Source organism: Phyllostomus discolor, chromosome 7 (assembly GCF_004126475.2).
Source record: "Phyllostomus discolor isolate MPI-MPIP mPhyDis1 chromosome 7, mPhyDis1.pri.v3, whole genome shotgun sequence".
NCBI lineage: Eukaryota > Metazoa > Chordata > Mammalia > Chiroptera > Phyllostomidae > Phyllostomus > Phyllostomus discolor.
The window spans coordinates 26,265,367-26,283,813 of NC_040909.2; the positions used below are offsets into that span (position 1 = coordinate 26,265,367).

General features: G+C 36.7%; 1 protein-coding gene across 1 annotated transcript in view; it reads left to right on the forward strand.

Annotated features, from left to right (window-relative positions):
• The window catches only part of TBC1D5 (TBC1 domain family member 5), a 482,939-nt gene that overhangs the window by 251,655 nt on the left and 212,837 nt on the right, over nt 1-18,447 (forward strand). The window contains exons 6-9 of the mRNA XM_028518682.2: nt 10,178-10,286; nt 11,775-11,864; nt 11,961-12,035; nt 13,107-13,174. Coding sequence (XP_028374483.1) covers nt 10,178-10,286; nt 11,775-11,864; nt 11,961-12,035; nt 13,107-13,174 — 342 coding nt within the window. The remainder of the gene's footprint in view (nt 1-10,177; nt 10,287-11,774; nt 11,865-11,960; nt 12,036-13,106; nt 13,175-18,447) is intronic.

Here is an 18,447-nt window from a genome sequence, read left to right on the forward strand (position 1 = left end):
TTGGCCAGTGATGTTGAATGAATTGTGTTGCTGGATCTATAATTTGAGAAAATAATGCATAGGATTAGGATTGAAACTTAGAAAGTTACAAAAATCTTTTAAAACATAGAAAGTGATATTCGGTATTTGTCTATTTTCTATATCGGATTACCTTGCCTTTTAGGGGAAAGTAGCAGTGGTTAGTAATCCAATTTTTCATTTCATTTTTAATCCAGAGCTTCCATAACAGCTTTTCTGACGTGTTTATATCTGTTCTTTTCGGTTCAAGAGCCCTAACATCTCCATCATTCCTTAGATCTTTGTTGTCCACCCATTCATTATGAGCAACCCAGTGTGCCAAACCTCCGAGACCGAGACCCAAAGAGGAACTCACATAGACCCTGCCCCTGGTGTCCTCGTGGTCTTGGGGGGAGACAGCCGTGGAAGCAGCTAATGCAGATGCTGACTGGTGTTGCACGGGGGGCATTTTACCAAGAACTAGGGGAGCGCCAGATGTGGGGTAGTTAGAGCTGAGCAGTGGGGGTGGCAGCGGGAAGATGTTTGCTAGAAATTCTAGAGGGACAGGAGTTTTCTGGGGCAGACGGTGTGAACAGAGATGATCTTCATTGTTCACCCGTTAGCAGTGCAGCCTTCTTATCCTATTAGAATGGGCAGATTTGACTGGCCTCACATTTTTCACTAACAAAATTATGCTCTAACCTATAAAGACAGCTCAAGTGACCCACTCAACATGGGTATTTACATATATTGTTCCATTATGGTGGCATTGTTACTTTGCATGAACTGCTGTTTTTACATATTAAAAGTTTAGGTTTCAGTATATCATAGACGTTAGGTATATTTAAATCAAAGATCAAAATATTTAATTGGGTGTTGATAAGTATCTTTAAATACCACAAAATTATATGAAATACTTGATAATGGCACCAACTGAGAATGAATATTATATGCCTAGAAAGATGGGGAAAATCGATAAAGCAGCTATGCAATGAAAAATAGCCTACTAATGAGGGAGTATTTGAAATTTAAAAGACATCCTAGTATTATCTGAACATATGGACATAGTTTTCATTCCATGATTATAGATGCAGTGTTCCGAGATAGATATAGAAGTAGTTTAGTCTGGTTGACATATTCTCAGGGAGTTTCAAAGATTGTATTCCAAGCTGCTTTTTCGGATTAGGAAAGTAATTCTGATGACATGCCCGAGTGTCTCAACTCATTCGAAGCAAATCAGGATAGTGAAACTCCATCTCTTAACTCTCATTACAGGTTTTTAATGTGCTTCTAGATCTTAAAGATCTCTTGAGCCAGGGAGCTCTGCCATCACTGAACCTGGCACAGATATCTCATTATTTGGGTTTTGTTCAGTCCACAGTATAAGCTTATAATCTCCAAACTAACTGCTATCGTTTGCTTGCAATTCTTCACCTTAACCCCTGGCCACACCCGGAGTCTGCTCCTCTGTTGTATTCTGACTACGCTGGTTGAACAGGGACTGTTTTTCCACAGGAGAGACTGGGTCAGGGTGGAGGGAGCAGCGCAGGGTCAATAAATGAAGCCAGAGTGGTGTCTTAGGCATTTTTAACACTGCTCCCATTTCTCTCTCTCCTGCTGCCACCTGGGTTGTCGCTGGAGCCTGGAGAGAGGAGGACCCTGCGTCTCTATCTCTAGATGCCACTCCTAATCATAGTGTCTTTAAAGACTCTGTAGAAAAATGAGAATTTTCCTATGGTCCTAATTTTCAGTTTTATAGTAGCATTCCGTGTTTCCATAAAGTAGCAGCTTTATGGAAACATCTCTTGGGTTCATAAAGATGTCTCTGGTCATATAATTAAATTTTTGTGGCATGCATTTGGAATCCGAGTCACTGAGTTGTATGGATAACAGAATAGCAAATAACAAAATGACAGCAGGCCCTTTTATGAAGTCAGGACTAGATCTGGGTTCTTTTGAAGTAGATGAACCCAAATAAGATAAAACTTCAGCAGTGGAGAATACTTCTGACTAACACAGGAATTTTTATGACACAATTTAATATGGGTGAAGAGGTCATGAGAAAATGTTTCATCTTTCCCCGTGATGCAGAGCAACTGTTTAAAAAAAAATCAGTAATAAAAATACTACTCCCACCATTGTCCCAGCCGCCGTGGGAAACAGCACAGACGCAAAGCAGGTCTCCGCACGCCTGGTTTCTGTGTTTCAGAACTTCCCCCAGCCCTCTCCTCCACCCCCAAAACCAGTATTAGAAAAGAGATTTTCCCCCTTCTCTTTGGATATACAGTAACACATCAGTTATCTAGAGGTCAAATTTCCAATAACTTTAGCCATCTAGAATACCATCAGAAACTTAGAAACAGATGGAAAATATTAGAGTGGCAAGAAAGTTGATTAAAGTCTATTTAGTCACAGGAGGGCCCTTTCCATCCTTACTCTGCTTTTACTTAGTTTTATTTCTTTTTTTTTTAATTAAAAAGATTGTATAATAGTTTGTGATATTGAAGTGAATCTAGAATGTATAACAGTTTAAGGTCGAGTTTGTTGTCTTCATTTTTAAAAAGACAAATTGAACTGAGCAAATGATAGTTCAGTAGAGATTTAGAATTTCTAAAAGCTAATTATATAACCATCATAGGGACTGGGCGCTGGTAGCCCAACACGTGTGGTCGTGAGAGAAGTGCCGTGAAAAACAGAACGCAGAGCTCCGAAAGCAGAGCAGTGTGGGATTGTTTAATGTGCGGGCAAATGGCTAAACATTCTCCTAATGTATGCCACATCTGGGCAAAAATTCCTTTACATCTTACAAATGTTTTGATACTCGCAACATTTTGTGTTGAGAAAAAGTAAAAGGTATAGATTGGCTCTTCATCATACTGGGTAGATGAGGCAAGGTTTTTTTTTTAAATGAGTGAGATTTTAAAAAATGTTTAATTATAAATGATTTTCTAGTAGGCCTTGGGTAGGGACATTTCCTTTTTGTTTCAGAGACCCATGTGAAATTGACTTCCCAGGCACACTAATCCAAACAAATTATAAACTACATATTGATCTTAAACTAAAGTTTATTTTACCACATTGCCCATTTGTCTTCATTTAAAATGATCATTTCCTGGATCTTTGAACCAGTTCATTGCTGAGTATGGTTATATTGGCTTGTGATTCAGTAGTGATCGTTTTTGATAACTAACAAATGTATCACTGCCATCACTAAAGATTTGCTTTCCTAACTTTCTCGTGTATGTGTGAATGGGAGAAGAGGGAGGTGGGACTAAGCAAGGGGCAGAGAGTGATGGTAGAGACAAAAACACAAACTGGGAGACAAAAAAAGATTAAAATAACCTATCACATCTGTATCTGATCTCATTAGTAGCACCATTCATTTAGTATTAATTATGTATCATGCTGCAACTCTTTGAAATTACCTTGATTTTTTAAGCACTTGTTATTTAACTTTTAACATGTCCTCTTTCCCCAAAAGCATGATATGTGTGTATCTATTGTTATATCCCTTGAACCTTTATAGTTGTTATTTTAAAGATTGAACATGTATTAGAATGGTTCATCATCCTTGAAATAGTTTTGCTGTCCAGTATGAGAACCACTAGCCACGTGAGACTACTTAAATTTATATTTAAATTAATTAAAATAAAATAAAATAAAATATGTAGCCTTTCAGTTGGACTAGTCAAATACAGACATTCCTCTCATCTCAGAAAGTTCTCTTGGATAGTGCTGATCTGGAAGTTATCTCATGAATGGTGGATTCAGTTAAAATGTAATCCATTTTAATCTTTTTAAGAGAAATTATTTCAAGAGTATATTTGTTTCTATGGGTACAATACCTTATAAGTCAACCCAGTCTTGGAAAACATGCTTTAAGAGATACAATGGACTTTTATTAGGATATCAGACTTTGCTAAAATAAATGCCTGTTTCCAAATAATTTGTTCTTCTGCATTTCCCTTATGGTATTTCGTACATTATAGAATGTGTGGCAAATTCTTTTCCATACAGAAAGTGAGATACCAAGCTCATGCTCGTTCCCACAAATAGCAAGATAAGTGTGATGGGCTGGGAACAGGAAGAAAGTGGGGGAGGTCTGTAAGGCGGTGTCTAGAGAAGGGAATTTTTAAAAATTAATTAGATAGGAAACATAGTAAACCATGGACTATAAAAGATACTCGTTTCAGACAACTTCATAGACATCTGGTACAGGATCCTTTTCCCAACTCATTTGCCAGTGCCGATCCTTTGATTATGCACCTTTATTGTATGCTTCATTTTTCACAACCTGATGATACAGCTTTTCTTGATGCCTTTTCTAAGAAGTCTGTTTGTTGAGTTTACCCACTTTAATATGACACTGAACTTAGAAGCTCTTAAAAACTACATTTTGAAGGAAAAAAAATATTACATCTGACAGTCCGAAACTGTTGCCTGCTCAGTTCTTTGTGTATTGAGGTGGAAGCACAAGATTTTTCAACTCAAAGAAGTCCAAACCTGAATCAAAACACTATCATAAATTACTCTAACAAACTGAACTATTGCCTTTGTCTCAGTGGAGGCTCATCATATAAGAACATGCTCTGCCTAGGCATAGAAAGAAATGCATTTTAAGCTTGTGAGCAATTGTGCATTCTGTTTTTATGTTTATTTATATGTATAAGTGATATGCCCTAATGTTTCATTATGGAGGAAAAAAGCTTTCAATAAAAGTAAGTTTTTAAAAATTCCTGATACAGGAAGCAAAAAAGCCAGTACAGTTTCTAATTGCCTTTTAGAGTCTCCGAGTTCCCTCATTACCTGTGATTTAAGCTAAAAACGAGGTAATTATAGATAACATCAGTGTTTGTCTGGCTGATCTTGGCACCTGCAGTCCTCGTGTTGTAGCTTACCCATATCTGGTGCCACATTTTGCTGTCTGATGCTGACATACCTAATTTACACTTCTCATATTTCCATTGATTTTTCCTTTAGATGTTCCCTGTTGTATTCGAATAATATTTTTAAATTATTCCTTTAAACTCATATAAAGCTACCTACTCTTCTACGTGGACTACTGGAATTATGCTGTAGTCCTTCTTTAATGGAAATCTTCCACTATGTTTCTAGACAGATTAGAAACAGATTAAAAATTTATTATTTCTTTTTGCCCTGCATTTGATAAAGCAAATATGATAATAATAGGGTAGTCTTTCAAATATTGGCATGTACTTTAGGATTATAAAAACGTATAAACCTTTTTGCATCAGGTTCACTTTTTTTACCTTGCACTTCCTCACCTTCAAACGTTCTCCCCATCTGACTCTGAGCTTATCCTGCCTCAGGATCACCTTCATCTTGCCCTGGGCCTTTGGTTTTACTGTGGTTCTAGTCGGACCTCAAAAATGAGATGATCGTGGTTAACCAGCCAAGCTTGTAAACTACACAGTGGTCTCTGAGAACTCCCCCAGCATCCTGCCCCGTGGGACACTTCTCTGACAGCCGGAAACTGGAGTCCTCCCTCTCTTCCTTTCCCGTCCTCTGTGATTTGTTGAGCTTCCCCAGAGATAACACCTTCTCTGCTTTCAGCAGCTTTCACTATCAGTAAAAACCAAAGTAGCTAGCCTCCCTAAACCAAGTAGTATTGAAGATTCTAAGAATTAGACTCTATGTAGTCACTGAGCTCTTTTTGATTACTGTAGTTGTTTGGATTTCTTAAGTTTTCCAGAATAGTGGAATAAGTTTTAGACCCATAGAGATATTCACACCTGTCCAAATAATGCCTGAAAATGGAGTAGAAGCTGTCATATTAAATACACATTATAAAATGTTTTCCCTAGTGTATCATCACTTGGGACAATGATTCAGAAATTTTCTAGCCCAGTATGGCCACATAAATTGCCACTTATGCATTATGTAGGTCACACAAATATTTAAGCAATTATATTTAGAAGATTTCAGCTAGTTTCATACTAATGTTCATAGCTTGGAAAATACTACCTTAAAGTACATAGTTAGAATGAGATAGTTCCTTATGATCATCAGCTGTATTTATTCTCTGCATATTCTAGTTAATTTCCATGTTGCTGTTTTTAAACTATTGCAGGAGGCTTAACTACCTGGAGTAGGTCTTAGCAGGAAGGCATCAATTGCTGCTGCTGAAAAGTTGATTTCATTTACTTAGAAATGATTGCAGTTCTTATGGCCAGCATTTTTAATTAGTAACAATGTTTTCTGAGGAGCACAGAAGTAGGCTCAGAATCCTCCTCAACACAGCATTTCCAAGGCAGCCATTACTAATACATTAACATTGGCTTGAGAAAGGAAACCATTACTGCCTCTCTCTGCTGAGATGCTGGTTATGTTTTCAGGGACCCAGTGCCTGCAAGGCAGAGTAATTGCCACTAGATGGCAATAGTGCTATGTCAAGAGAGTCCTCAAAGCCCAGGTCTCATCTGTTCCATCTGAGGTATTTACACTTTTAAATGTGCGTGGAAGTCCTTAACCACTCACAGCAGCTGTTGCCTTACCTTCCCAGTCCAACTGGTGAAAATTTTTCTCTATACCCTTGGATTTGATGTTCAAAAACTAAAAATCTAAGGAAGAAAGTATAAGGGCACACTTAATCTTGCTTTGTCGCCAGGGGCAATTTTTGTCTTCGATGTCTGGAGTATCCTGTTCGCCTATAGTGTTGTCTTCCTTGTTATTCCAGGGAGATGCTTCAGCTACTTCTCATTTCTTTTTTCCTCTTGACAACATATTTACTTTTTCTGAGCCTTAGTTTCCTCACTTATAAAGAGGATTAAAAATAGACACCCTGGGAGTGTTGTTTTAGAGGTTAAAAGTGATATATCTAAAATCATGTGTTATGACAGATGGATTTTTAAGCATTTTAATAGTATAATTGCCATTTTTTTGCTATTACAGGTACACTATGTTTTTTAAAAATATAAGACAAAGTTTAGCAACTACCTTTTTTTAATTTTTTGTTAATTAAACTGAAAATTTCACCACTGGCCCCTCAGTACTTACTGCCCTTTCCCCATCTTTTCTTCCAAATGCAGCAGCTCACTCCCCCCAGAGGGCTAAACTTTTCAACATCCTACCCTTTGGGGTCCGATGAACCAATGACAGCCCAGTTCTTAGATACAGCATTTCGGTGCTCACAGTGCTGCTAGTTGTTATCTTCTACACTGAGTTTTAATATTTAGGTATAGAACTATTTCTCCCTCCTCTGTACTACCAGACCACTGTATCTATTGTTATTGGTTTGCACATACATCTACTCCCTTATCTTTATTCTTTTTAGAAAATATCTCCAAGTTGTAAGCACATAGTAGGCACTATATGTTTGTTACATATATTTGGTATCATAGTTATTAACAAAACACTTTTCCATATACGAGAAAGACAATCAGTAGGTTATCTTGTGGTCTTTATGTTGCTCTGTCGTTAGAGCTCTTCATCACTTTGAGATGTTATACCCTAATTGGAACTATGAGTAGCCATGAATAAATTTAAATGATTGTGAATTTCAGAGATTGGGTTCCCATTTCATGCGCCTCAGTCTCCTTTCTCTTTACCAGCACCGTAAATCAAGGCACAGGATCTCATTTTAGCTAACAAATGATTATCATTCATTGCGTAAGTACTATGTAACTTGACCTTAAAAGGCTGCTGAACTTCACAAGATGGCAGTGAGTCTAGCCACCAGCTGGGTCTAGTTTCACAGTACCTGTGAATAGAAGCTGATTTTGCAAGAGGCTGGGGAGTCATTGCCTCATCCTTCCATCTCTGATCTGGGATGTATCGGTGTTTTCAGGCCATGGAACTGCATCATCTCTCACAAATTCTGATTCCTCTTGGATTTAAAATACATTTGAAATCTGCATTTTGTTCTCAGACCACAAGCTGTGTAAACACGCAGTTTCTGAGATGAACTCCTGTAACGTTCTGTGTACTCACTGCTGATCTTGTCTTTGAGTGTCACTAAAAACTGGGTAAAAACAAAACCTGAACAGTGAGAGAGATGGATAATATATGTGAAATTGTTGGGAAATGGGTAATAATATATTTTAAATATTATAGGTAATACAAACAGACTAAAGTAATTTATAAGACTAAGATTTCAGTGAATATTTCTTTGAACTTGGAGCAGCTAAGAACTACTTAAGCATGAAAACAATGGAAAGATCATCAAGAGAAATTAATGTTATGTTTATATTACAAATTAATACATATTAAAAAGCTTCAGGGTAGAGAAGAATAAAGATGATTGGGTTAAAAATACATACATATATATGGCAGGCAAAGGTGCAATGTCTTCAATGTATGAAAAACCACTCTCTTGGACCAGTGATAAGGCATAGTATAATAAAAGCATTATTGTAATATTAATAATATTAATTGTTTAATGTTATAATATGCTGGGCACCCTTCTGAGGCCCTATCTCATATTTTTATCATCATAGTAATCCTTAGAGGGAGATGCTGTCATTATTGTTACATTTTACAGGTGATAAAACAGAGGCTCAGTGAGGTTGAGTAACTTGCTTATGCTCACACATCTAGTGAAGTAGCCAGAGAACTGTGTACTGTTTCTGGATGCACAGCTTCCTTTCTGACCCTGGAGTGTGGTTCTGATGTCTGTTTTCTCAACCACTATCCTATACTGCTTTGCATAGGCAAAAGACAGGAAAGGAAGTTTATTTAAAAAAAAAAAAAAAGATAATGACCCAAAAGCATAAAAATGTTCAGTTTCATTAACGATACAAGTGCAAATTAAGATACATAAAGTACTATTTCTCTTACAAATGCAGCGATGAGAGTAGGAAGGGTACACAGAGCTGCGGTGGGAAGGTATTTCTGGAGTGAGTGTCCCTCTCAGCATCCTGATGGAGAAGGCCCTGCTGACAAAGGCTTTGTGTGACTGGGGATCATGCCCCAGGGCTGAGGCAGGAAGTTGTCCTGCTTGTGACGGTAGGGGACTCCACGCCATTGTCTTGGTCACTCTTCTGGGGAACTGTGGAGAAGATGCAGCGGGTGCCACAGCCTGGTTTTTGAGCTGCAGGTATACAGTTGGTTAGGTTGCCCTGCCTCAGACCGCATAGCGGGGAAGGCTGCCCTTTCTCAGCAGGAGCAGGGTCTGGTCAGTGACAGCTGCACGTGTATGTGGAAGAATGATTGAGGTTTTAGGGCCTTTCTTTTTCTAAAATCTCTGAAGAGACTGCTGGGCTTTTAGCTTTGATTTAAAAATTTGAAATTATGTGTCTCTTGCAGCATTATGATATCTGAAAGAAATTTAATAAAGCTGTACTCAGTTGCCTCAACTGTTGACAAATGATTCTTGATGTTTAGTTTGGTGCAGGATGCCGGGAATGTAAGTCTACTTCCTTTATTCAAACTCAGTAAATGGTTTGGGACAATTAATTTCCAATTGTTTCCCAGTAGAGCAGATTTACTTGTATATTAATGAGGCACAGGTGTTAGGCCCCTGGTGTCTGCGTGCCTGGGAGGCATATTTCAGTTGTTTATCTACTCAGCCATAGGTACTGCAAGGTACTCAAGCTTGCCTGTAACAGTTTTTACAGTGAGGCTTTTTGATTTTTTGATTTTTTTTTCAAATTTGCCTGCACCTGTTAAAATTTTAAAACTGATCATGTAGAAAGAAGTTGCAGAGATTTTAACAGTAAATAGCACTAAAAGTTAAAGAAAGTAGTCTTCTGTTATATTTACCTGCCCAACCTGACATTAAAGAGAAATGGGTTCATTTAAACAGATATTTCATGTGTAGATCCAACAAAACCAACAATACACTTTTTTCATTGTGTGTTTTTGGAGCATGTATGTCTTTGTCAATGGCTAAAGCAGTCATAAGCTTGTATTAATATTCAATTTTTATCTTGTCTATTCACTGAACTGCACTATCAACATTTTAGAGGGAACGGAATAGCCTCCATAGACATTATGTATTTCAGTAGCTGGCATAATTATAGCGATCTACATATTCATTAAATCTACAGAAGAACTCTGTCCAAAAAGACAGTCATGCATTCAGAAACAGTGCACAACTAAATTTATACGTTTTAAAAGTTGCGTTTCTTAGACTTATTTAAAACTAATTTCCTGTAGCACTTCCCTCCAAGCAGCAGAATTTTAACAAAAGGATCCCCATGCTTTGGTTTCTTGCATATAGGAAAGAATGGGAGGAACTATTTGTAAACAACAATTACTTGGCAACAATAAGGCAGAAGGGGATTAATGGGCAGCTGAGAAGCAGCAGGTTCCGCAGCATTTGCTGGAAGGTAAGAAGAAAATATTTATTTACAGTTTGTGGTTGCAGTATATCAGCATATTACCTGATGCCCTGGAAGACCACCCATGCAGGGGTCACTGCATTTTCCAAGAGACTTCACTCTCGATTTTTTGGCCATCCATATTTATCTTTCATAGGACATTTACTGATGAGGTTGAAGCACCTTAATTCTGAGTAACCGGCAGTGGTAAAGGAGTCCTTTGAAATAAACTGTCTTCTCATCTCATGTGATGCTGCCAGAATTCAGAGCAACACCTTTACAGTCCCCACAGGCTTTGCAGAGATCCCAGATGCTGGGCAGGAACAGAGGGGATTAACTTTCAGGTTCCTATTATATGTTGTGCGGTCGTTTAGTCATCTTCCCTTTTTTCTTCATAAATAGCAGGTAGAAAAGAATTTTTATGTCTCTTTCACTATGAACACAAACTGTAGGGCAGCAAGAAGTGGAAGGAAATCAGGTCAATGTCTTTCCAAGAGAAAGGGCCATTGGTTAGCAAAACTAGTAATAATCTGCAATTATCTTTTTAATTGCTTGGAAATACTGTCCCTGTTTCTCTTAAAATGAATTAATTTAGGTTTGTCTCATTTCTAAAATGATTTCTGTTGAAAATTTTCTAGGGTAGATTTGCATGCTTTGAGCATCCAGAGTGTGCAAGTGAAGACAGTAAGAAAACATGATGTATTGGACAGTTTTAGATTTAATAATTTAGATTTAATAATTAAAATACATTTTTCTTCCGTTAGATGCAGGCAGTAAAGGCAGGAGACCTACTGATGGAAATTTGTATACAAATATTTGTGCCTCACCCCCCCATTCTTTGTTGTTTAACTTTTAGTACCCTTCATTTGCTGAAAATAAACTCAAATCCAGATTTATTTTAATGTTGTATAAAACGAAATTAAATCAGATTTGTCTTTTTAAGAATGCTTGTTATTTTCATAAGCAGATTGCTAGTTGTAAATTAAATTTTCTGCTGTAAAGGAATGACTTCACTTCTCAGGCTGTGTCCTCAGATTGCTCTTCTCTGTCCTTCACCTGCTTCTTGGAGGACAAATCTGAACCTTGAAATTACTCATTGGACCTTATCTTGTTAATGTCCTCTCTTTCCCCCAAAATGGTACTTCTCCACTTCACTAGCATGGCAATTCAGGACTGCAAAGTCAAAATTATACCTGAACCTCAATGAATTTTTTGTTCATTTTTAATAAAAATCAGAAAAGAAGGTTGATTACATTTTGTGGTGTAGCTTTTGGGATCTTGAGTTTGTTTTTTGTCTTGGCCTTTGTTCACATTTTGAATTGTCCAAATAAGTATTTCTTACATATCTCCAAATGTAATTGATCAAGAATTGCAATGATAGGAATATGAAATACCAGGAATATGAATATCTCAATTTTCAGGTGATTCTGGCTGACATAGTTTCACATTTACTTCTTATGATTTTTATAGAAGTTTCCTCTTTTTTTCTCTTGACAGCTATTTCTTTGTGTTCTTCCTCAAGATAAAAGTCAGTGGATAAGTAAAAGTAAAGAATTAAGAGCATGGTATAGCAACATCAAAGAAATAGTGAGTTGTACTTTAATTAACATAATTGTTTTCAAATGTATGCTTTCACGTCCAGTGGCCTCTGATCTTTATGTGTTTTCTTTCTTTCTTTACCAGCACATCACAAACCCAAGGAAGGTCGTGGGCCAGCAGGACTTGATGATCAATAATCCCCTTTCCCAGGATGAAGGGGTAAAGTTCGTCTTTAATATGTTTGTCAGCTGGTTATCAGTCACCATAAAAGTAGCTATTTTTTTGAACCCCGCACATTATCCCACCTAAAACCTGATGGAATCTATTTCCTGCTATGGACATACCATGTTGTAGGAAGTGCATGCTCTATTTCCGGGGAGTGGACTACAAAGGAGTCCTGAGGGAATCTGTAACAGCTAAGGGGAGAAAAAGAAAAGCATAAAAAGAGGATGGAACTGTTTTATCAAGGGTTGCAGTAGGGAGCAGGGAGAACAACCTCCCTTGATGATGAAAATAGAGAAGGGTCCACTTGGTCAGACTAACTCACAAGAAGAAAGGAAACCATTTGTAGTGAGTCCATGAAGAACTTTTTCTAAGATCAGAAAGATTAGGCCTATCTTCACTCATATTCTCAGGAAGAATAGGAATAATTACTACTTTACAGGTGTTGTATAACTTTTTTAATTACTGCTCTAAATCTTAGTTCCTGTGCTACCAGAAAAAATTTCTAGTTAATATGTAATATTAACATTTCTTTATTCTGATACATATAATGATTATAACATAGTCTGTGGTATAGCAGCATAAAATATTGTTGAGTAAATTTTAAAGCTTTACTTAAATTCACATTTTGGAAAGTACATAAAAATCTATTTGATTAGAAGACCAAGCTTTGTAGAAAACATTGCATGTCTTTCTTAGAGTACTGGGAATTCAGGTCAGGTCACTGGGATCAGCTGGGCTGTGGCCCTGCTCTAATCCAAGCAGACCCTTGTGTTGTTGCAGGGAGTAGTAGCGGTGTATAACAGCAAAAGTATCACCCACTTTATATGCGGAAAAAATTTAAACATACACAGTTAACATCACTGGAAAAATAAACGTTGGAATAAGGATGTATTTCAGGGAGTAAACTAGATTTTAATAAAAATTACTCCAGTTTCAGGTTTCCTATCTGCAATGTGAAATAGCTCAGAGAAGGATAAATGCTATCATTTAAATTATTAAATTGAGATAATAAAAGTCAAGCAAAGGTATGAGAATATTTTAAATAGATTGTTCTCCTTATTTCAGAGTCTTTGGAACAAATTTTTCCAAGATAAAGAACTTCGATCAATGATTGACCAGGATGTCACAAGAACGTATGTAGAACTATCTCTAAATTACTTTCAATAATTCAAATTAGTGTTACCTTTTTGTGTTTTAGCAAAACTCAACGTCCATAGAGGAGCCTGGTGTTAATAACAAAGTTATTTTGTCCAAGTTTTGATGATAACTATCATTTTCTGTTCTTAAAATACAGATTTCTGTGTGTCCTTTTTCAAAATAAATTATTATATTTATAATGATTATACTCTTAAAATAATATTTAATCATTTTTCAATTTCCAATAATTATTTGGAATCATATGCTATGATTAAGGTTACGTTATGTATTCATAATATTGATATTGCTAGAAAGATTTATCTCTTGCTTTACACCTTTGAATTCCTTTCTAACCAAATTACTTTTTAAAATGACAACTATTATTTTTACCCTCCTTATTTCTGTTCACCTTGAAGCCACTGAGATCTACAAACAGCCTCTTCTCTCAGTCTGCTCAGTGTTTACCATGTGAAAAAGTAGTTTCTTATTTAGCATACAGTCAATATCCATAACTTTTTGTACATTAACTTTATTTCTCTGGGTTGAGTAGTAAGAAGTACATGGAATTTGTGTAGCAAGAGCCTCAAATAAGTTCTAGCAACATGTGCTATAATCTTAGGCAAATTACTTTCAATGAATGTTTTTCTCCTCTGTGTACTGCTCTGTAAAAGGGGGATGATAGTAATCACCTCACAGTATTTCTATAAATGAATGAGTATATGTTGTAATAGTTATAAATGAGATACATTCATACTTTAAACTGTAAGCAATAGCATACATGTTAGTAAATTTGGTTTAATCGTGGGGGTCTAGGATGAGCCAGGTATGTGCAGAGTCATATATCTCTGGTACCTTCTGAGCCCTTTTGTCTGTCTGAGCTTTGCCTGTCTGCCTACGCTTAGTTCAACTCCTGCCAGATCTATTGCAGTGTTGAGGCGCCTGGCTTTCTGATATTCCTCTCTTTCCAGATCTAAGCACAGATAATCCGATGACATGGGCTACTATTAAGGTTATCATATTTAATGCATGAAATTTGTTTTAAAATGAAAATAATTCAGAGGAATCATGAGTACAACCAAATCTTAGAAAATTGGCGATAGTCGATGGGGGTGGGAGGTATGGTATCGTTTTGATGAGCATGAGTTATCCAGTTACCAGGAGTAACCAGTTATAGGGAAGCTACCCTCAGAGGCGCGGGAGTAGTGCTTGACGTCTCCAGTATCAGTCTCGGAAAGCAGAATGCCATCGTGTTGGTGACAGGAGGCGCTCAGTTAATGCTTGTTGAATAAAACAAAAAGAATAAATTTCCTCATCAGTCATTTAAGACACTAGGAAATCAATGGCAGTAAAACGAGCCTGTAAAAACAAAACTCAAGGTATATATTGCTAACCAAGCAGTAACGGTATCCCTTTTTTTAAAAAACGTGAGGCAGTTGTCTTAGAAAACTTGACAGCTTCAGCCCGAAGTGGCTAATAAGGATGATTATCCATCTCTCCACTGTTATTAGATGGAAATGGACACACTCAGAGGCCACATGGGCAGGCTGGTTAAAAAAAATAGCCAACAAGAAAAGGAGAATAAAACTCTGATAGCCAGACCAAGGAGGAAGCAGCACTGGAGGCCTATTCGACATTTTGGTTACTTAGCTCAAACATTTTTGCTTTGCTGTGTTAGAATGTCTTTCTTGGAACCTGTATTCTTATAACTATTTGGGTTCATATATTCTATGCATTTTTCTTATAAAAATGTATATGTATATATATGTATCACATATATGGCTAATTGTTTTCCTTATAATGTATTTCCAATGGTACATTTTAATTAAGTTAGCAAAACCGAGATTCAGAGAAGGCAGCCAGGAAGCCTTGTATTCATTGCATAGGTGGGGGAGGCTGCATAACTTTCCTCCCAGAAGGCTCTCCTGTGGGCCTCTCCACATTTAGCGTAAGTTTCCTTGTCATCTCACTGTATATTTTGTGTCAGGTAACTTAGCTTGTAGGGTACAACTATCATTCTTATTTTAAAGCCACTAAATTGCCTAATCCTAAAAGCTGCATACCTTGAATAATTTTACTACTTTAGGTAATACAGTCTTTCTAAGGCACTACGTGATCTAAAATCCATGGTTTTCAATCCAGTCTGATGCAATAGGAGAAGAAAGGAAGTACAGCTCAGTGATCGTTACACAGTGTCTATTTATTGATAGTCTACCCTGTTCCAGGCGGATCCCTTGCATTGCAGGGACAGAGTGGTGCATAAGGCAGACATGGTCCTGCTATCACAGGATGTCCATTTTAATGTAGGGGGTTGGTGGTAGAGTGACACAATACGCATGTATAGACAAGGAGGGCAATTGCAGAGGGTAGTAATTGCTATGAAGAAAGATGGGTAATAAAATAACTAGGGGTAATGGCTGCTTTAGGAATAGTGATCAAAAAAAGCATCTCTGAGAAGATGACATTTGAGGTGATACATGCAAAAATTTTTGAAGCCAGTAGTCATGTGAAGATCTAGGGGAAGAACATCCCAGGTAGAGGAAATAGCTGGTGCCAAGTCCCTCAGTTAAAATACGCATAAGCTCAGTATTTAGAGGAACAACGGGAAGGCAGGTATGGCTGGAGGAGAGTGATTTAAATAGGGAAATTGAGAGGAGGTCAGATGCCAGACAAGCAGTCCAATAGACCGCAGTAGGGAGTGTGGATTTCATTCCAGTTGCAGTGGGAAGCTGTTAGAGGGTAGTGAGCAGGGGTGTCATATCTAGAAAGGTAATTCTGGCTCCTCTAATAGTGGTGTGAAGGTGAAGGCAGGAATGGATCATTTGCAGTATTCTAAGTTGAGTAACGTTAGTGATATAAACTAAAGAAGGTTAAGAATAGACAGATTGAGGATATACATTTTATAGTTTTAAATACAAATTAGGGAGTCATTGTATGTAGTCTTCTCACATCAGCTCTGCTCCATTTGTACTGCTGTTTCAGGTTCTTTTTACCTCCTACCTGGGTCTCTTGTTTAATTGTTCTTGTGGATCTGTTACCTGTCTCTTCTGGTACTATTCATGGGTAACAGCCCTATTTTCTCAAAACACATTTCTAGTCATAATACTTGCTTAATCTTAAACTTTGTCTCTCTGTGGTCTTCAGAAGAATGGACTTGCTTCTTAACACACACACACAGATCCCTTGTAGGGTTTCCATTTACCTTTCTGTTATTGATTTCTAATTTAATTACATTGTGGTCTGAGAACAGACATTGTACCATTTCTATTCTGTCAAACATGTTAAGGTATGTTTTATGGTCCAGAATGTGGCCTGTGTTGTGACTATTCCTTGTACACTTGAGAGGAATGTGTATTCAGCTGTTGTTTGAGGGAATGTATAGATGTCAGTCACATGCAGCAGATTGATGATGTTGTTGAGTTCAACTGTGTCCTCTCTGATTTTCTGCCTTCCAGATCTGTTTAGTTCTAACTGTGGAGTGTTGAAATTGCCAGCCATGTTAGAGGATTCTCTTACTTCTCTTTGTAATTTTAGTAGTTGTTTTCCTTACATAGTCCAATGCTCTTTGCTTAAGAATCATACATAATAAAGATTGTTGTGACTTCTTGGAAAATTGACCCCTTTATTATTATGTAATGCACTTTTTATCTTTTAATTAGTGTTAGTATGGTATGTTCTTCATTCATTTACTTTTAATGTACAATATATGAATCTTTATATTTAAAGTGGGTTTCTTATAGCCAACATATAGTTGGGTCTTATTTTTTTTTATTTGTGCGTACAATCTTTTAATTGGTGCATTTAGACCATTGATGTTCAGAATCATTGTAGATATAGCTGGATTATTATCCATTATGTTTGTTATTAGTTTCTATTTGTTACCCCTATTCTTTGTTCCAGTTTCTGTCTTCTTTTTCTGCCTTTCATTGTATTAATTGAGCATTTTATATTATTTTTTCTCTCTTTTCTTAGCAAATTGGTTGTATTTCTTTTTTTACCTTTTTAGTGACTGCCCTAGAATTTGCAGTATACATTTCAGCTAAACCAAATCCACTTTCAAATACACTATACCACTTCACAGACAGTGCATGTACCTTATAATAACAAAATAATCCTAATTCCTCCTTCCCGTTTATCATTTCTGTCAATTTTTCACTGATATATATATATATATATATATATATATATACACACACACACACACACACATATACACACACATCCATATGTGTGCATGCATGTACACACACACATAGGTACATAGTTGAATGCATTGTTGGTATTATTATTTTGATCAAATTGTTATATTAATTAAAAATTAGAAAAGTAAATGTTTTTATTTTACCTTTACGTATATATTCCTTCTTATATTCTTCTTTTATGTAGATTTGAACTTCTGACCTGTGTCATTTTTCTTTTCACTTAAGAACTTTGAAAATTATTTCTTGTTAGGTCCACTGATAACAAATTCCCTATTTTTGTCTTTCTGAGACTATTTTTATTTCTCCTTTTTGAAAGATAATTTCACAGGTGCAGAATTCTGGGTTGTTTTATTTTTCTCTAAGCATTTTAAATATTTCACTCCATTTTCTTCTTGTTTACATGGTTTCTGAGAAGCTGGATGTGATTCTTTGTTCCGATATAAGAGTTTTTATATTGGGGTAAGAGTTTTTTTCTCCTTTAATGACTTTTTTTTTTTTTTTTTGGTAGTCTGAAAATGACATGAACAGCCTGAGTGCTGTTCTTTTGGCCTTTATCTGGCACGGTTTTCTCCAAGCTTCGTGGATCTGTGGTTTGGGAATTTGGGAAATTTCTCAGCCATTATTATTTCAAATGTTTATTCTGTTCCTTATATGTTTCTTCTCCTTTTGATATTCCCATTAAGTGTATATTACACCTGTTATACTTGTCCCACAATTTTTGGATTTTCTGTTCTTTTTTTTATTCCAGTCATTGTTCTCCTTGCTTTTTAGTATTCAAGGACTCAATATATTCTGTAGCTGAGAGATTCTTTCCTCACCCAGGTTCAGTCTTCTAATGAGTCCATCAAAGGCATTCTTCACATGTTACAGTGTAATCTAGCATTTCTTTTCTGCTGCTTTCTTAGGATTTCCATCTCTCTGCTTACATTGCCAATCTGTTCTTACGTGCTCTTACTATTTTCTGTGAGCCCTTAGTATAGTTGTAACCAAATAACCAGTGGGGTCCCACTGCCTGCCACCTATAGGCAATAACTCTAGAGACAGAGTTCAGTGGAAAGAAAATAGAGTTG